Below are 17,940 nucleotides of genomic sequence, written 5' to 3'. Positions count from 1 at the left end.
TCTCCCATGAACTGCACAGCAGCTGATGTGGAGGACCCTCAGAGGGCAAAGGTCATGCAAGTCTTTCCCTCTTACCTTGAGCTTAGTAAGCGTTTAATAAATTCTTGGGGGTGAGGGAGGGGACATATGTATACCCATGGCCGATTCATGTTGAGGTTTGAAGGAAAACAACAAAATTCTGTAAGGCAATTATCCTTCGATTTAAAAATTAATTAATTTGGGGGCTTACTGAATGTTTAATCGAGGAGTGGAGGAGCCAAGGAATGGATGCTTTTTCCCTTCCCAACCTGAAGAGGAAATGCAGCCCACTCCAGTATTCCTGCCTGGAAAGCTCCATGGACAGAGGCGCCTGGCGGGCTGCAGTCCAGGGGGTCGCAGAGAGTCAGACACGGCTGGGCGCACATACTCCCTTCTCAGGGAATGACTCCCAACAATGCTAGGAGACTCGGGACGCTGAGAGGCAGCTGCTCAGAAACAGAACGGTACCCAGAACCCGGACAGGGCCTGAACGCTCTACAAACCTCCTGAATAAGGACAAAAAATCTGGAAAATTCTGAACCAGCCTGAGACAGCCATACCGTAAGGATCCTTTCCACTCCTGAATCCTAGGGCGTAAGCAGAGGATGACCAGGCAAACTGAGAAAGGAACAGTGCCGTCAAATTCCGGCCCGCCCACTATGGGAGATCACAACTGACCCCAAGCCCCGTCCCCTTGTCCGGGGATCAACTTCAGCGTCACTCTCCACACGGGCTCCAGGCAGGTCCGGCCGGCAGGGACCGGGCAGCAGCGAGGGCCTGGGAGGGCAGAGTCACTGTCATGCCTTAGTGGTCTGGCACTCCCGAGCATCACAGGCCCACCTGGACCCGGGTGACCCCACGGGGCAGAGCTCCCGGAGGGCAAGAGGCGGATCGGCCGTGGGGCCCTCGCTGAGCGGCCGCTATCCCTGTGCGCAGAGCCACCTCCTACCCGGGACCGGATGTCCCCCCAGGCCGGCCCGGGAAGTCACACCTGAGTGAGCAGCGTGGCTGTGCCTCATCCCGCGGGCTGGAGCCCCGGCTCTGCCGCCTGTCCACGGCTGCCCTGCCCAGCTACCCAGGGTGGCTTCAGTCCCCATGTCTGTGACCTGGAGCAGAGCAAGCAGTGGTGCAGAGCCAGGGCCTGGCTCGTGTGTGCTTTCCAGGGGGTCCCGTCCCCAGACATCAGCGGGGACGAGCCCAGCAGAGCAGGCTCTGGCCAGTGGCCCCTACGTGGAGAGAAGCGCGTCTCGGTGCCCCAGCCTTGGCTGGCCCCACGTCCCACTCATCTCGGGGTGCCGACCACAGCTTCATGCGCTCAGAAAATGAAGCAGGGAGGGAGGTGGGCAGGTGCAGCCGGACGGACACGAGGCAGCAGAGGGCCGGGCTGGGCTCCGGAGGGCGATGTGAGCAAAACGACGCAAGGGACCTGAGACAGGAGGCCGCCACCCACCCGCGCTGTGCTGGTCTCCCATCCACTGAGCCTGGGGGGCAGGCAGGGCCAGGCGACAGCATCGCCGTGTAACGAGCACCCGCTGTGGCCGGGCAGCACGGGGCAGGCTCCCTGACCCCCGGGTCCCCAGCCGGCCGAGGCAGGTCAGCGTCTCTGCGTCATCTGCCAAGGTCAGCCGCCAGTAAGTGGAACCAGATTCTGAAGCAGATCCATCCGACTCGACGTGAAAAGCAGGGCAGATTCGGGGCAGCTCTGTTCTCCCCGGAGCCTCCCTGCAGGAGGCGAGGCTGAACCAAGGCCCCTCGGCGCCCCCAGGCTACCCGCAGCTTCACACCCTGACTCAGAGCCCAAACCCACGGCCCACTCACAGCTTCCCAGGGCGGCTGGCCCCCTTTGTGGGTAGCAAGCTCATCCCCCCAGGGGACCGCCCGCGGGAACCGCTGACAACCACGAGGGGCACCCCCTTTCCAAGTGCTTGGCCGCGGCTGGCAGATCACGTGACGAGAATTTAATCCAAGTTCATGTGCACCTTTTCATCGCGTCACACGGGCCGGGCTCTGCACGCACTGCTGGCTGAGGAGTGGGCTTGGCCAGGTCTCCCGTTTCTCTATGCGATTACTTTAGACACCAGTCGTGTGTGTGAGTGTTCACAAAAAGTGTGAGTGTGTGTGTGTGCACGCGTGCATGTGTGTGTGTTCTGAACGCCTCCCCCAAAGTCCAGAGCCACTGGTTTCTCCCCTGCCCAGGGCACTGCTGGTCACAAGAAGTAAAAACGGGAAAGAGGTTCTAATCCACGTGAAAGCAAGTCTGCGGAGACGGAGAAGCTCACTGATGGGAAGGAGGCCGGCACAGGCTCCCGCCCCGGCAGACTGAGGCCTGGAAGCCTCAGAGGCCTAGGCTAATGCCTCGCAGCCAGAGGGACGTGGGAGAGCCACTCAAGAGAGGAGGAGAGACCTCTAAGCGCTGGTGCGGACACAGAGCTGGTCCCCGAGTCTCACGTCTATGGACTTTCAGAACCGAGGAAGAGGGCCGTCAGGCCCAGGTGGCTTATGGGAAAGTCCTAGTTATCGATGCTAATTTGACACTTTAGAGCACCTCGAATGACGGCTCCTCTTGGACTGACTTCTCAGCATTTGCAAATACAAAATTCCCCTTGCGTTTCATAAATCATGTGTTCGCAGAACACTTCCTCAAACACCAGGTCACTGATAATGGTCCTCAGATTAAGCAGGCAATAAACATCCTCTGATAACTTCCCGTAAGCAGGTGAAAACTCGTCCCTGGGTAGTCCGGGAAGTGCCCGTTTCACAAAGCCAGCACTGACGGGCGGAGGGAAGGGAGGGAAGGGCCCCTCCAAGAGTAGGCGGGGACTCGGGGACAGCTGCACCTCAGCACAGCACGGAGCCAGGTCTGACTCAAGCCTCGGCCCCCGGTCCATCAACAAGGTATCACGTCCTGACTCTGTCTTTTAAAAGGAGGGACCTGGGAACTGCTGGCTTCCAGACGGACCATGACACCCTGCGTGGACACTGTGGACCCAGGCTCACCACACGCTGCACCCCCGCCCGGCCTTGGCACCTGCCAAGACTCTGCACGACAGTCACCAGGGACACTTGCTGAGAAAGCAGGGAGGCTGCCCGAGTTCTCTGCCATGGACCTAGGGCATCAGCTCCAGGGACGAAGAGTTCACATAATCACCTGTCCCCACCCGATGCTGCTCGGAGCCAGACAGCCCCACTTGTCTCAGGCATAACGCAACAGCTCCCTTCTCAGCACACCGCAGTAAGCACAGTACCTGCCCATCCGGGCCCGCCCCGCGAGCTGGTGCCTGCCCGCCCAGAAAGGGTGGGAGATTCAGGGCAGGAAGAAAACGCCCAGGGTCGCTCAGCTGGAAAAGCCAGGGCAGGGCTGGCCCCTGGGTCTGGACTCATCCAGGCCAGCTTTCCCTCCATCCTCCTGGGGTCACGATGCCCTGACTTCACTCTGAAGAGCTTGAGAAGGCGGGAGGGGAGATCCTGCAGCCCCAGCCCCCGAAGCGCCTCCTCTAGTTGTAACACAGCCCAGCCTGCCCCTGCCCACGGGGCTCTGCCCAGGGGGGCTGGGGCCGCCTCAGAAAGAGGGCACTCACCTTCCCGAAGTCCCGGACATCGAAGAGGTCGAAGGGGTCAAACAGCTCGCTGTTCCTAAGTCCGAACTTGTCATGGCAGACTTTCAGGAAGGTGCGAATGTTCTTCAGACAGAGGAACTAGAGGAGAGAAGGGAGCGTTATTCAAGCTGCACGGTCTGCAGGGCAGTAACACCAGCAGTAGCAAACCCTGCCTCCCGGCGCCGCCTGGCTCGGCAGACGCCAAGCGTCCCGCACCCGTCTGGGGAGCCACACGTCCCAACTCAAGATAACCACAACTGGAACAAAACAGACTGCTGTTCAGTCAGCAGGCACGGAGCCTTCCCCGGCACAGACACATCCCTGTTGCTTTACACGAGACAAAGGCCCACGGAAGCCACGCAGAGCCCTGGAGCGGCGCAGGGCACACACGGAAGATGGGGGAGCACGGAGGCCGGCATCAAACCCCAGAGCAGCACCCAGGAGCCCGGCATCTGCCCACCCAGCCCACCATGGGCAACACAGCCAGGGCAGGGGCGGGGGGTGGGCGGCTGAGCACGGCCACTGGCTTCCAGTCCCCGTGGAGAAGGAGCCAGGAAAGATGGGGGCAGCAGACAAGGCGGCCTGGAACGCAGACCTCGGCGTCACAGGGCCCTGGGTTCGGATCCTGTCCAGTGCCCACAGCTGGACCAGGGCTCCTGAGGCCCGATTCCCTAGCAGGACGCGCCTGGCACAGAGCAGCCATTAGGTATGTGGGAGCCATCGGCCCCCCACCAGTCCACCTCGGCGTGGTGCCCACAAGGTCAGAACCACGGTGCACACAGCTGAACACCAAGCCAGGGTTTCAGACCCATCAACCCATCGTAAGGGACAGAGCTCAGCTGGTAAAGAATCCGCCTGCAACGCGGGAGCCCTGGGTTCGATCCCCGGGTTGGGAAGACCCCCTGGAGCAGGGAATGGTCACCCACTCCAGTGTTCTGGCCTGGAGACTTCCACGGACTGTGTATAGTCCACGGGGTCGCAAACAGACACACACGACTGAGCGACTTTCACTTTCAAGGCCTCAACAGCTCAACTTCAAGAGACCTGCAGAGATGCTGGGACTGTTCACCGGAAACTTGAACAAACGGACAGGTGAAGGCCAGGCCAGAATCAGAAGCTACGGCAGGCACAGCGTCAACCAAGCTGCACGCAGAACTCCCAGGGGACACGTGGAGCCCAGCAGACATGGATCCTTCCGCCCACCTGCCCCCAGCGGGCATCACCCCGGTCCCAGAGCAGCCTCCACGTGGGGCCCCTCCTCCCTCCCGCTGGGCTGGTGCCCGCCTGTTAATTATTCCCTACCTGTGGGGGGGAACCAGGTGTGTGGGTCTGCGTGTGTACACGCATCTATGTGCTTATCTGTGTGTATCAATGTCTGTGTGTGTGTATCTGTGTGTTTGTGTGTCTCTGCGTGTATCTATTTCTGTGTATCTGTGTGTTTGAGTGTGTCTGCATGTCTCTGTGTATTTCTGTGTGTATCTCTGTGTGTTCATCCATGTGCACCAGTGTATTTCAGCGTGTATATCTGTGTGTGTATCTGTGTGTTTGTGTGTCTCTGCGTGTATCTGTGTATTTCTGTGTGTGTATCTGTGAGTTTGTGTGTCCGCGTGTATCTGTGTGAGTGTATATCTGTGGGTGTATCTGTGTGTTTGTGTCTCTGCGTGTATCTGTGTATTTCTGTGTATCTGTGTGTTTCTGTGTCTGCGTGTATCTGTCTGTGTGTATATCTGTGGGTGTGTGTATCTGTGTGTGTGAGTGTGTCTGCGTGTCTCTGTGTATTTCTGTGTGTATCTCTGTGTGTTCATCCGTGTGCACCAGTATATCTCAGCGTGTATATCTGTGTGTGTGTATCTGTGCGTTTGTGTGTCTCTGCGTGTATCTGTGTATCTGTGAGTTTGTGTGTCTGCGTGTATCTGTGTGTGTGTATATCTGTGGGTGTGTCTATCTGTGTATCTGTGTGTTTGTGTGTCTCTGCGTGTATCTGTGTGTTTGTGTCCGCGTGTATCTGTGTGAGTGTATATATGTGGGTGTGTGTATCTGTGTGTGTGTATATCTGCGGGTGTGTGTATCTGTGCGTTTGTGTGTCTCTGCGTGTATCTGTGTATTTCTGTGTGTGTATCTGTGTGTTTGTGTGTCCGCGTGTATCTGTGTGTGTGTATATCTGTGGGTGTGTGTATCTGTGTATTTGTGTGTGTGTATCTGTGTGTTTGTGTGTCTCTGCATGTATCTGTGTGTTTGTGTGTCTCTGCGTGTATGTGTATCTGCGTGAATCTGTGTATCTGTGTGTTTGTGTGTCTCTGCGTGTCTCTGTGTATTTCTGTGTATCTGTGTGTTTGTGTGTCTGTGTGTATCTGTCTGTGTGTATATCTGTGGGTGTGTGTATCTGTGTGTTTGAGTGTCTCTGCGTGTCTCTGTGTATTTCTGTGTGTGTATCTGTGTGTTTGAGTGTCTCTGCGTGTCTCTGTGTATTTCTGTGTGTATCTCTGTATGTTCATCCGTGTGCACCAGTATATTTCAGCGTGTGTATCTGTGTGTGTGTATCTGTGAGTTTGTGTGTCCGCGTGTATCTGTGTGTGTGTATATCTGTGGGTGTGTCTATCTGTGTATCTGTGTGTTTGTGTGTCTCTGCGTGTATCTGTGTGTTTGTGTGTCTGCGTGTATCTGTGTGAGTGTATATCTGTGGGTGTGTGTCTCTGCGTGTATCTGTGTATTTCTGTGTGTGTATCTGTGTGTTTGTGTATCTGCGTGAATCTGTGTATTTCTGTGTGTGTATCTGTGTGTTTGTGTGTCCGCGTGTATCTGTGTGTGTGTGTATCTGCGGGTGTGTGTATCTGTGTATTTGTGTGTCTCTGCATGTATCTGTGTATCTGTGTGTCTGCGTGTATCTGTGTGAGTGTTTATCTGTGGGTGTGTGTATCTGTATCTGTGTGTTTGTGTGTCTCTGCGTGTATCTGTGTATTTCTGTGTGTGTATCTGTTTGTGTATCTGCGTGTATCTGTATGAGTGTATATCTGTGGGTGTGTGTATCTGTGTATTTGTGTGTGTATCTGTGCATTTGTGTGTCTCTGCGTGTATCTGTGTGTTTGTGTGCCTCTGCGTGTATCTGTGAGTTTGTGTGTCTGCGTGTATCTGTATGAGTGTATATCTGTGGGTGTGTGTATCTGTGTATTTCTGTGTGTGTATCTGTGAGTTTGTGTGTCCGCGTGTATCTGTGTGTGTATCTGTGTATCTATGTATCTGTGTATCTGTGTGTGTGTATCTGTGTATCTGTGTATTTGTGTGTCTCTGCGTGTATCTGTGTGTCTGTGTAGCTGCGTGGATCTGTGCATGTACACTTTTTCTGAGCGCATGAGAGTAAACTGCAGACGCGGCACCCCATCAAACACCTGAGTGTGTAGGTCCTGAGAACAAGGACCCCCCACCCACAGCCAGAGCACCAATGCCAAGATCAGGAAGGTGACACAGGTCCCACACCGCTCACCTCTAGACAGCACTCAGCACTTCTTTACTAGATAAAGGGCAACCAAGACGTCCTGATAGAAAGCAGTCCTGGCCCAAAGTTCAAGCCTGGATCACAGGTGACTTCAGTCAAGTCCCTTTTGTCTCCATGAACCTGGAAGAGCACTCTCCAACAGAACTTTCTGGAAGGATGGAAATGCCCTGTGAGCCCCGTGCAGTGGAGCGGCCTCAGGCACGCACGCCTGCTGAGCTCTGGGGATGTGGCCAGTCCAACCAAGCAAGCGCGCTTGTAATTTCACTTTATTCTAATGAATTTGAATTTACTTGCAAAAGTGGCCACAGCTACTGGTTTGAACATGTGGCCCTGGAACAGCCCCGTCTTTTCTTCCCTCACCTGACCTCCCTGAAGAACACGGACAAGGAAAGTCAGGCACTGCAGAATGTCACTCGCATGCGGGGCCCAGGACCAGTGAGTCCACAGACACAGGAGGCGGCTGGGGGCCGGGCTGGGGGAGGCAGACTGCGTGTTCAGTGGGGACAGAGCTTCAGTCTGGGAAGAAGAACAAGTCCCGGAAATACTGGCGGTGACAATTACACGGCGCTGCACTCAGTGCCCCTGAGCTGTATGCTCAACAATGGTTAAAATGGCAATTTCAAGCTTTGTGTATTTTACCATGATTTTTTTTAATGTAATTCACAAAACAGTCACAGAGAAACCGACACGCAGGGAGGAGGCTGTGTAATGGCAGAGACAGAGATTAAGCAGGCGTTCTAGGAGCTGAGGAAGCCACCGGGAGCTGGGGGAGGGCCTGGGACCGAGTCTCACACCCTGACCCCAAGAGAGCCCGTCCCATCATCGGATCTCAGACACCCAGGACCCTGCCTTCAGCTGCTTCACCCCCATCCCACCCCTGAGAGCAGCCTGCAGACCCGGGGACGCGTCTGAGCCCGAGCCACTCGACCCCTGGGCCCCCCCAAACCCCCTACCCGCCCCTCCTCCGCCGCCCTGGCCTGCAGCACCAGACCCCATCCTCCCCCCTGCCCTGCAGGACGTCTGCAGCTTCCAGCCTGGCTCCAGGCTTTTCTGCGCACCACTCATCTCTAATTTCCACTAAGCCCTTATTTTAATTCCTCCGCAGCCTCCCATTTTTAGAGTTAATTACACAGCTCCCAACCACAATCGCAGCCGGCAAGGCCAGGCTTCCTTTCAGGGCTCGGAAGGGGGCAGGCGCGTCGTGGGCACAGTGTCTGCCTGGCCTGCCCCCTCCGCCCTCCACCGTGGGCACGCGGGCCCCTGGCCTTCCAGCACCGCTCCCAGTGGCTCCTGGTCCAGCCCAGGCTGGCCTGGGACTCGACCATCAGGGAAAGAGGGGTGCGGAGAAAGCACCCAGGCCAGCATCCTCCTGGGGGTGCCCCCGCGCCTGGCAGCACACTGCACCTCCGCCATCCCTCCAGCAATCAGCCCCACCGCGCAGGCAGGGACACTGAGGCCCAGAAGGCAGAGGACTTCGGCTCCAGGTCAGAAGGCGCCCGAGCCGAGATCTGAGTCCACGTCCACTTCAAGAGCAGTGAAGGCCCTTCGAGAAGACGGGGGCGACCGCCAGCCGCCCAGAGTCCCAGGTCTGTCCAGGAGTTCACTAGCAGCCTCCCCTGCACCCCTGTAAGGGGCTGGTTTGAATAAGTGATAAGATCACTGTCTCCCTCACTGTACAATCAGGGAAACTAAGGCCCGGGGGCTCCCCTACCCTGCCACACTGGGTCCCCAGAGGGCACGTGACCGGAGCCTGGCCAGTCAGGGCCTCTGGTCTGTCCCCCTGGCAGGAACGGCTTCCAGCTCTGGGAGAGAGACAGCCGAGGGCGAGGGCTGGGGGCCAGGGGCCAGGCTGCAGCCGGGAGCTGCCCATCCTCGTCCTGTGGCCCGAGGCCTGACGGCCGGCCGGCCGACCCCTGGGGCTCCAGGGACAAGCGGCACTCTCTGTCCTCCACCTGCAGGGAATCGACCAAGGGCGGCCACACAAGGCTCTGTCCCCGGAAAACTGGCCCCATGATAAGTGGCCCAGAAGGCAGGCGGCACTGCTGTTATCTGTGTGGGGAGCTCCAGGAGGTGCAGGCGCCCCCAGCCCCAGGGAGGGCCCCTAGCTGCCCCTCACTGAGCCGGACCACCCCGTCGAGAGACCGGCCGCCTGTGTCCTGGGCGCCTCGCCCTCTAATCCCGGGCCCTGGTTGGCCTCCTCGGAGCTAATCGGGCTGAAATCAGATTAGCGTGAGCTCACTGGCTCCTCGGCCAGCCGTGCCCCGCCCCAGGCGCAGCCGGCCGGGGCAGCCCAAGCCTGCTGCTCACTGTCAGCTGTCACTTAGCTGTCCTGAGGCCCCAACACGGGGGTGCCAGGCGAGAGGGCCAGGGGCCGCATCTGAGCCCGCAGGCCCCCGCGCACCCCTGGGAGGGGAACGGGAGGCTTCCTGGCCCGACTCGAGTGGCTCCACTGGGGCCCACACACCAACCAGGGACAGCCCCACTCCAAGAGGGAGACACGGAGGAGGCCGCTGGAGCCCCTGTGGTCACCCACGCCCTCCCCCGGGGGGCTTGCTCTCCCCCAGGCAGGGCCGGGACGGGAGCCCCAGAGCGCACGTCCACCCCGCAGCACATTCACACACGCACGGCACTCACACCTCAGCACCGAGGGGCAAGTGCAGAGGAGAACCGAGGCGCGGGGCAGCAGGGGGCACGGGAACCACCCACAGGGCTCGGGAGGTGGGCAACTGTGGCCCCACTCCAAGGACAAAGCCCGTGACCACCCACGACGCAAGCCCTTGTTGCCCAGACGGACAAAGTGAGGCTCAGACCAGGGGTGGGCTTCCAAGCTCCTGCCCAACAGGGTGCAAGAGGCATGATGACTGCAGGCCCTGCCCAAGGCCGAGCCCAGGGCCGAGGTCCACGGCCTGGCTGGCTGCCCTGCCCCCAGGGGCCCCTAGGGAGCCGTGCTGGGCCGTGAGGGAGGCACCTGGCCCCAGGCGCTGGGATGTGACTCACAGCTCCGAGCAGACCTGGCTCCTGGTTCCAACTCCCTGCCCCCGACTACGTGCGCTTGTTAAATCGACTGCTATAGTCTAGGGTCGGGGGGACCCGGGCACCTCACATTGGCTCCTGAGAATCTCCAAAGCTCCCATGTAGCAAGGGTTTCCATGGTGCCAGCTCCGGGCTCAGGGCTAGGCTACTCACAGCCTCACAGTCATTAGAGTGAGTCCTAATTTACCGATGAAGAGACGGAGGTCCTGAGAGGCTACCTAGTTTGCGCAAGGTCACCCGTGAGTATGTGGCAGAGCTGGGAACAGATCGGGGTCACTTTAACCTCAAGGCCAGACTGCTGGACCTGTAAGCAGCCTTTATCGTTTTCTGAGCAGGGAAACAGTAAGTTTTTTTTTGTTTTTTTTAATTGGAAGATAATTACAATATTCTGATGGTGTTTGCCACACACCAACATGCATCAGCCACAGATCCTGAAAATAATACCTCCAGGAAAATTAAGTCTGGCCGGGGTGATGGGGAGACTCGGAGGGTAGGAGCCCAGCCTTTGGGCTTGACAAGCAGGATCCACACACAGAAACCGTGACTCGGGAGGGGACAGTTGACCCTGGGGCCACCTGCCTCAGGAGGCCCCGAAGTCCCTGAGCCCGGAGCGTCGCTGGGCCCCCAGGCCCTGCGAGGAGGGAGGCGGGCCCCCACGGCCCCTCCAGGCCAGCGATCTGCACACAGGGAAAAGCCCCTCCCGGTCAGCCACACAGAGCTGCCGAGTGGCCGCACCCCGGGCGGGCCTGGCCTTCACCGGCACCCCCGCAGGCTCGTAAGCAGCCTCACTCCTCCGAGCCGACGCCCGCCCGGGGGGAGGCAAACGGCAGGCCGGCCAAGGCCTCCGGGCGACGATGCCGCTGAGGCTGTGTGCTCACGGCCAAACCGCCAGGACACCGGGGAGGTGGAGGCCACCCCGCCTCGCTGCCCACGGGACGCCAGAGCCGGAGCCGGACCCGGCGCGCCAGCTCCTCAGCCCTCGCGAGAACAGGCGCCCTACGCGGGGCCGCACCTTTCTGCGCGGCGGGGCCTCCACATCTGAAGCTCACGCTCCGCAGCTCAGGCTCCAAAAAGCGCCCGCGCGTGGCCTCGAGCCCCGTGACCTACTCAACAAGTGCTTCTGGAGCCGCGCTTCACAACGACCGGTCGCTTTCGGCGCCAGAGCCTCGCTGCCCCCGGGGCCAGGCCACTGGGCCTGCCCCCGGACGCCCCGACGAGCCGCTGACGACGAGGTCTGTGATCAATAAAATACGGGAAAATGAGTTGATTTCCTGTTTTATTTATGCCACGCTCAGTCCAAAAACCATTTTAAATTATTTCATTACTATTTAATAGGTGTGGCTCGCTGGAATGACTCTTTCAAATCTGGGGCCCTTGGGGTAAATCACCAGGGGGCCTGCAGGTGACAAGCCGGCCAGATGCTCTGTGGGGGCAGGGGCTGAGACCCTCCCCTCTCTCGGTCCCAAACACCCTGGGCAAGGACCCCAGGCTGGGGTTCAAGATCTAGTGGATGGATGGATGGATGGATGGATGGATGTTGTCTGCAGGGCATTGACTGACAGCTCGGAAGAGGCCCAGCTTTCCCCCGGGCAGGCTCCACGATGGCTTCAGAGGGTATGAAGAAGCGAACAGGGAAAGTGTTCGTCACTCAGTTGTGTCCAGCTCTTTCCAACCCCAGGGACTGTAGCCCTCGAGGCTCCTCTGTCCATGGAATTCTCCAGGCAAGAATACTGGAGTGGGTCGCCATGCCATCCTCCAAGGGATCTTCCCGACCCAGGGACTGAGCCCAGGTCTCTGGCACTGCAGGCGGATTCTTTATGGTCTGAGCCACCAGGGAAGCCCGGAGCCTCCGCAGATAGCTCCAGCTGCGTGGGTGGCAACCCTGCCTTCCAGAAGCATCTCTCCCAAAACACACAGGCAGGTGGAACGCGGGGCTGGCTGTGAGCACTGATCCCTGCAGCCTCCAGTACCGTCCTCGGGGCTCTGGGTTCCAGCTGAGTCGAGTCCATAGCTTGCTATGCCCAACAACACCTCGAGCAGGCAGGGACCACGTCACCCGTCTGACAGATGGGGAACCAGGCTCAGGAGGTCAGGATCCGGGATTGGAACCGGTCTGTCCAATCCCACAGCCCCGGCTTCCCAAGCCTCCAGGGGCCAAGCTGCGCTGATCTCCGTGGGCAGTGCCTCTCTGCCTGATCCCTGCTCTCTGGGAGGAAGATGCTCCCCAGTGCAGCCGCCCCTCCTCTCCCCCCGGGACGCCATCTTCTCACCACGACCACGGAGACGCGATTCCAAACGCACCTGGCCTCCTCGGTGCTGAAAGAGGGGTTCCCTCTAAGGCAGTCCTCAAGTCCGGCCTCAGCAAGCTTCCTGAACCCCAGACTCCAGCCCCTTGTCCCACAAGGATGCCCTGACCGGTTTCCAGGGCCCTCTGGCCACTTCCGGGAGCACCGGGTGTGGGCCTCAGCCTCCCACTTGGCCCAGAAGGCAGAGCTGGGCACGGAGGTCCCTCCGGGGCTCCGGGCCCTTCTGTGCTCAGCCGCTTGCTCACTCCACATGGTCAGCCTTCCACCGTGGGCCACAGGGGTATGGGGCCACCCGCTCACCACACCCTAGACAGTCAGCATCGTGAAATGGGGAGGGGGTTTCCCAGTGAGAATGCAGAGGTGCTCGGCTGAGCCATGGGAAGCAGGTTCTGAAAGGCTGGAGGTCAGGCTCCAGCCGGAGGGGCTGTGCCAAGCTGGTGGCGGCTGCGAATGGCCTCCCCGATCCCTTCTTGATCCCAGAGTTCTTCCCTATCAACACAGGAGGGGAGACTCACCAAGAAAAACAGCCCTGGGAAAGCGCTGGTTCGGAAGGCTGAGCAGAGCGCAGTGGGGAAGCAGGGGAGCTCGTCCTTAACTCTGCCCACGGTCCGCAGACTCTTAACAGACACCCACTGCGCGCCCGCCCTGCCCCAAGCTCAGGGATCACAGACCAGAGAGCAATAGGAACTCTTCTGAGCCCACGGCTGCCCAAGGAAGCCGTCTATGATTTCCGCCCGATACCTGGCTGTAAATTGTTCCCAGCAGTCCTCAAAAGACCCGCCTCTCCAGCTAATGGCCTGTTTGAGCCGGAGGGATAAAAACTAGTCCACCTTATCAAGACTTCATGGTCAGGGTCAAACCAAAGGTTTTTCTACAAAGCCAGCAGGAAATTGCTTTTCTCGCGTTTCTCCGCGAATCTTCTTCGCTGAGCCGGCTTCTGTACGCCCAAGGGTTCAACCCCACCCTCCCACTGCTTGAATCCTGCAGGTGGGTGCGGCTCAGAGAGATTAGCTGGACGGCTGTCTGAGGCGGTGCCCCCCAGCCCAGCACCCGACGCCCCTCCTCTCCCTCCTGCAGCCCCACGCCAGACCCTCAGCGCTGGCCCACCAGCTCTGTGAAATCGCCCCTCTTCTCTGCCACTTCACCTCCGCCGTCTCGTCTTTCTTCCTGAAAGTGGCCTCGAGGTCAGCATCAGAGCACCCCTCCCGACGCGCCTCCAAGCTCCTCTTCCCCAGCAGGACTCCAGAGGCAGGTCAGCTCTGCGGATACTAACGTGGTGGTCTGGACCCCACCCCCTTCTTACAGAGAAGGAGGCTGAAGCTTGAGGAAGCCGTTTGCCACGTGCAGTGCTTGAAATCCCACGGACAGGGGAGCCCGGTGGGCTGCAGTCCATGGGGTTGCAAAAAGTTGGGCATGACTGAGCGAGCGACACTTACTTACTAGGCGCTTGAAAGGTGGTCTCCAGAAAACACGCTCACACCCTGGTCCCCAGAGCCTGAGAAGCGACCTTCTTTGAAAAAGGGTCTTCATAGCTGTGAGTGAGGCTCTTGAGACCATCCTGGACCAGGGTGGGCCCTACATCCAACGACTCGTGTGCTTGTAAGAGGCAGAGAGAGGAGCGATCCAGGGAGCGGAGACAGACCAAGGCAGGATGGAACAGAGTCAGGAGCGAGGCAGCCACAGACGGTGACGCCTGGGCCGCCGGGAGCTCAAGAGCCTCTGGAGCGAGGGGTCTGCCGGGAGCGGGGGTGGCAGCGAGCCCCCACGACTCCTTGACTTTAGACGTCTGGCCCCCAGAACCGGGAGAGAAGGGACTGCTGCAGCTGAGGCCCCCAGTCTGCGGCCATGCTGAGCAGCCCGAGGCTCCAGGGGTGGCAGGCACCCTCACGCCCCGAGCCGCCTGCCCCTGCGACCTCAACACCACGGGTGACGCCGCTCCTGCAGGCCCTCAGCTGAGCTCGGTGGGGTGGACAGACGGACGGACGGGCGAGGGAAGCGGGCTGCGATGAGAAACAGGCAAAACCCCTGCTCTCTCCCATCTGTCCTCCCAGGTCGTGGCCCTTCATGCTCCTCACCGGTTCCCGGACGGCCCCACCCAGCTGGGCGTCCCGGACCCTGGACCTGGCAGGCCCAGCCCGCTTTCAGGCGGAGAGATCTGGGTTCACACCTCTAGCCCCGCCCCCACCACATCATTCATAGGAACCCCCCACCCCGTGTGACCCCAGCTCTAGGCTGATCACGTCTCAGGCCCCCAGACGTGACTGTCCAACGGCTGCCTCCAAGTCTCTTTGGGAAGGTGGCCAGCTCGAGCACCCCAAAACCAGTCTGCGGTTCCCCACGCCCAGGGAAGAAGCCCGCTCTGTGAAAGCCACCTGCCTGCTCACCCAGGGGCTGGAGGCAGCACCCAGAGGCAGAGACAGCGGAGACCCCCTCAAACCCCACCCCTACCTGCAGGGTAAGTGGCCTCACGTGCGGAAAACCAGGACATCACGTGCAGCGCTCCAAAGACATCCCCACGAGCACCAGGGACACATGCCCTCCTCAGAAGGGCCACAAACGCTGCGGGGACTGTCCCTCGGGACAGCACCCCGCGAGCTCAGGGTCCTCGCTTGCGGTCAGCGCACGCTGAGAAGAGGAGAGAAACGTCACGCCCAGCTATCGTCCCCTGGCTCCGGGAAGCAGCGTGTCAGCCCATCTGTTCACGGGCCACCTGCTGAGGGCCTGTGCCCATCCGCACGGGCAAGCCCGCTGGGTCAGCTCTGCTGCCGTGCGGGGGTGGGAGGGTCACTGCAGGCCAGCCAGCACGGCCTGGGGGAGCAGTGTCCAGGCGCCGCCCTCCTGCCACCCTGCTGTCCACAGACGCTACAGGAAGTTCCCAGCGGCATTCCTCCTGAGAGGCTGGAAATCGCCCCAAATGTCCAGGGCGGGAGCAGCACGTAGTAGGTGCTCAGCAAAACCTGAGCCAATACACGCACGATTCCTGGGAAGGCTTCGGGGGGACAGGGACTGTTCCCCACCCAGCTGGGGGCTTCCTGGCCCCTGGGAAGGCTTCAGGGGGATAGGGACTGTTCCCCACCCAGCTGGGGGCTTCCCGGCCCCCCAGCTCTCCTCCCCCTACACCAGCCTCACGGGTGGCGCTGCCCTGGGCCCATGGGGTGGGTGCTTATGTGGGAGGGGCTGCCGGTGGGCGACGTATCTGTGTGGCAATTAACGAAGCCAAGCACATAACCGTCTGCAGGTGGTCACGCACTGAGAGAATTGTGTCTGAAGCCCAGGCAGGTGGAGGCTAAGACATACACACATTTTTCCTGTTTTGAATGGGACTTTATGTTCATCACACAGCCGGCTGCGAGCCATAAACGCTCGTCAGGGAAAGAAGGCACCTCCCCCTCCAGCTGCCCCAGCAGACCCCACAGGAGGCGAAGCGGCCAGGTCCAGAGTGCAGAGGCTGGACGCCTCCCAGGCTCCATCTGCAAGGAAGAGGCGGCCTCTGGGACCCATGGGGAGAGACGCCGAGGCCCTGCTTCTCCGAATACCTGTGTCGGGGTCTCCAACCTGTGGGGAGCCCCCACACAACCCTTCACTCGGTCCAAAGCTCACCCCTCATGCCCCCAAAGAGGCATGCGTCACACACAGCCCAGGTGCTGGGGGCCGACGGGGAGCCGTGCCCTCCGCGGGGAAGCCCAGGTAAGGCCCCAGCTCCCACACCTGGGCCAGCTGCCCACTTCCCTCCAGTCCTCAGGCCTCCCCAGCACAAGGGACACCCTTCAAACAGTACATCAGCACTGGTTTGAACGAGGTACCAGCTCACACCCCTTAGGGGCAAAACCAATGACATGTTGGTGAGGACTCGGATAACCTAGACCTTGGGCGCTGCTGGTGGGAAGGCGCCCAGCACTGGGACATCAGAGCAGGCTGCAAACTAGAGAAAGTAGTTACCACACAAGCCAGGGACTCTGCTTCTGGGCGCACACCCAGACGAGCTGAAAGGAGGGCCTCACAGCTACCTGCATGCCCGCGCTCACAGCTGTGGTGTTCGCAACAGCACCGGGAAGGCGTGGAGACCACCCACCCGTCGACAGATAGACGGATGGGGACTCCCCTGGAGATCCCATGGTTAACACTTCAGCTTCCAAAGCAGGAGCCAAGGGTTCGATCCCTGGTCAGGGACGTAAGACCCCATATGCCTCAGAGCCAAAAACCAAACCAAAAGCAGTACTGTAACAAATTCAGCAAAGACTTTAAAGATGGTCCCCATCTCTCTATATATATAAAGAGAAAAAAAGATGAATCAATAAACCACACGCGGTCTATCCCTATAACGTGATGTTGTGTCTGACGACACAGGCTGAACCTGGAGGATGTCATGCCCAGGGAAGCAAGCCAGTCACCAAAGACAAACGCCACAGGGTCTCGCCTGTACGGACGGGGTCTCTAGAGTCGTCCGGGTCACAGGGGACAGCGGCGGCTGCGGTTCTGGAGGTGGGGGAGGGAACAGGAAGCTGATTAAGGGGTCGAGTTTCAGTTTCACAAGACGAAGAGAGCTTCGGGGTGGACGGTGTGAGTGCTCTAACAGATGGCAAAGACGGCAGACGTGGCTGTGTGCATCTTACCACGGCTAGATCAACAGAAACCTGCTCTGAAAGCTTCAGAACCCGGATGATTTCCAAGATCCCCCCCTTGGTGGGAGCCCCCCCGCCAGGACCACGAGATTCCTCCTGGGCCACCCACCCGCCACGCCATGCCCTCCACCCCAAAGCCGTGGCCTCATGGGAAGGACTCTGGCTCTCCTAGGAGGAAAAGCAAAAACAGCCGCAGTGATGGTGGCTCGGATGGTAAGGAATCTGCCTGCAGTGAGAAGACCCGGGTTTGATCCCTGGGTCGGGAAGAACCCCTGCAGAAGGCAACGGCAACCCACTCCAGTAATCTCGCCTGGAGAATCCCACGGACAGAGGGGCCTGGAGGGCTGCAGTCCATGGAGTCCCGCAGTCAAACACGACTGTCTAAGCGTCCAGATGGATGGACACAGAGGGTCTGGGGGCCTCAAAGCAAGAGACACAGGCGTGTGGGGGGCAGGGGTCCAGGGACCTTTGTTTTTCTAAAGTGTTTCTATTTTTCCAAGCAGTAGGCGTTACTTTCACAACTCCTTATGGAGATTCCTCCACTTTGGATGAAGCCTGGAGCAGTGGATCCCATGAACGGACTGAACACACAGCCCGGGAACCGGCGCGGCAAGCTTCTTAGGACGACACCTTCTGACAGGCAGAGAACCCGGATGCCAACTCAGAGACTGCACTTTCTGGAAATTCCAGCCACACCAGCGCCAGGCCCAGGGCACTGGAGTCGGGGGCGGAGGGGGGGCGGGCATTGTTTACCAGGCGAGCAGCTGGGCTCTCTCCCCCGAACTGGGGTCAGGAATGTTCACAGCTGCAGACTCACCCCCGCCCCCTCCCGGGTGGGAGCCAAGCCAGGGAGGGAGGCGGCACACAGGCCT

At 59.7% G+C, this 17,940-nt stretch overlaps 1 protein-coding gene across 6 annotated transcripts in view; it reads right to left on the bottom strand.

Annotated features, from left to right (window-relative positions):
* VAV2 (vav guanine nucleotide exchange factor 2) overlaps window positions 1-17,940 on the bottom strand; it is a 178,220-nt gene that overhangs the window by 135,900 nt on the left and 24,380 nt on the right. For all 6 annotated transcript variants that reach the window (XM_069579840.1, XM_069579836.1, XM_069579837.1 and 3 more), the window contains exon 2: window positions 3,597-3,713. In XM_069579840.1, the coding sequence (XP_069435941.1) occupies window positions 3,597-3,713 (117 nt within the window). The remainder of the gene's footprint in view (window positions 1-3,596; window positions 3,714-17,940) is intronic.

Source organism: Ovis canadensis, chromosome 3 (assembly GCF_042477335.2).
Source record: "Ovis canadensis isolate MfBH-ARS-UI-01 breed Bighorn chromosome 3, ARS-UI_OviCan_v2, whole genome shotgun sequence".
NCBI classification, from domain to species: domain Eukaryota; kingdom Metazoa; phylum Chordata; class Mammalia; order Artiodactyla; family Bovidae; genus Ovis; species Ovis canadensis.
Note: the sequence above shows the minus strand (reverse complement) of the source record. Positions and strands in the feature narration are given on the sequence as shown.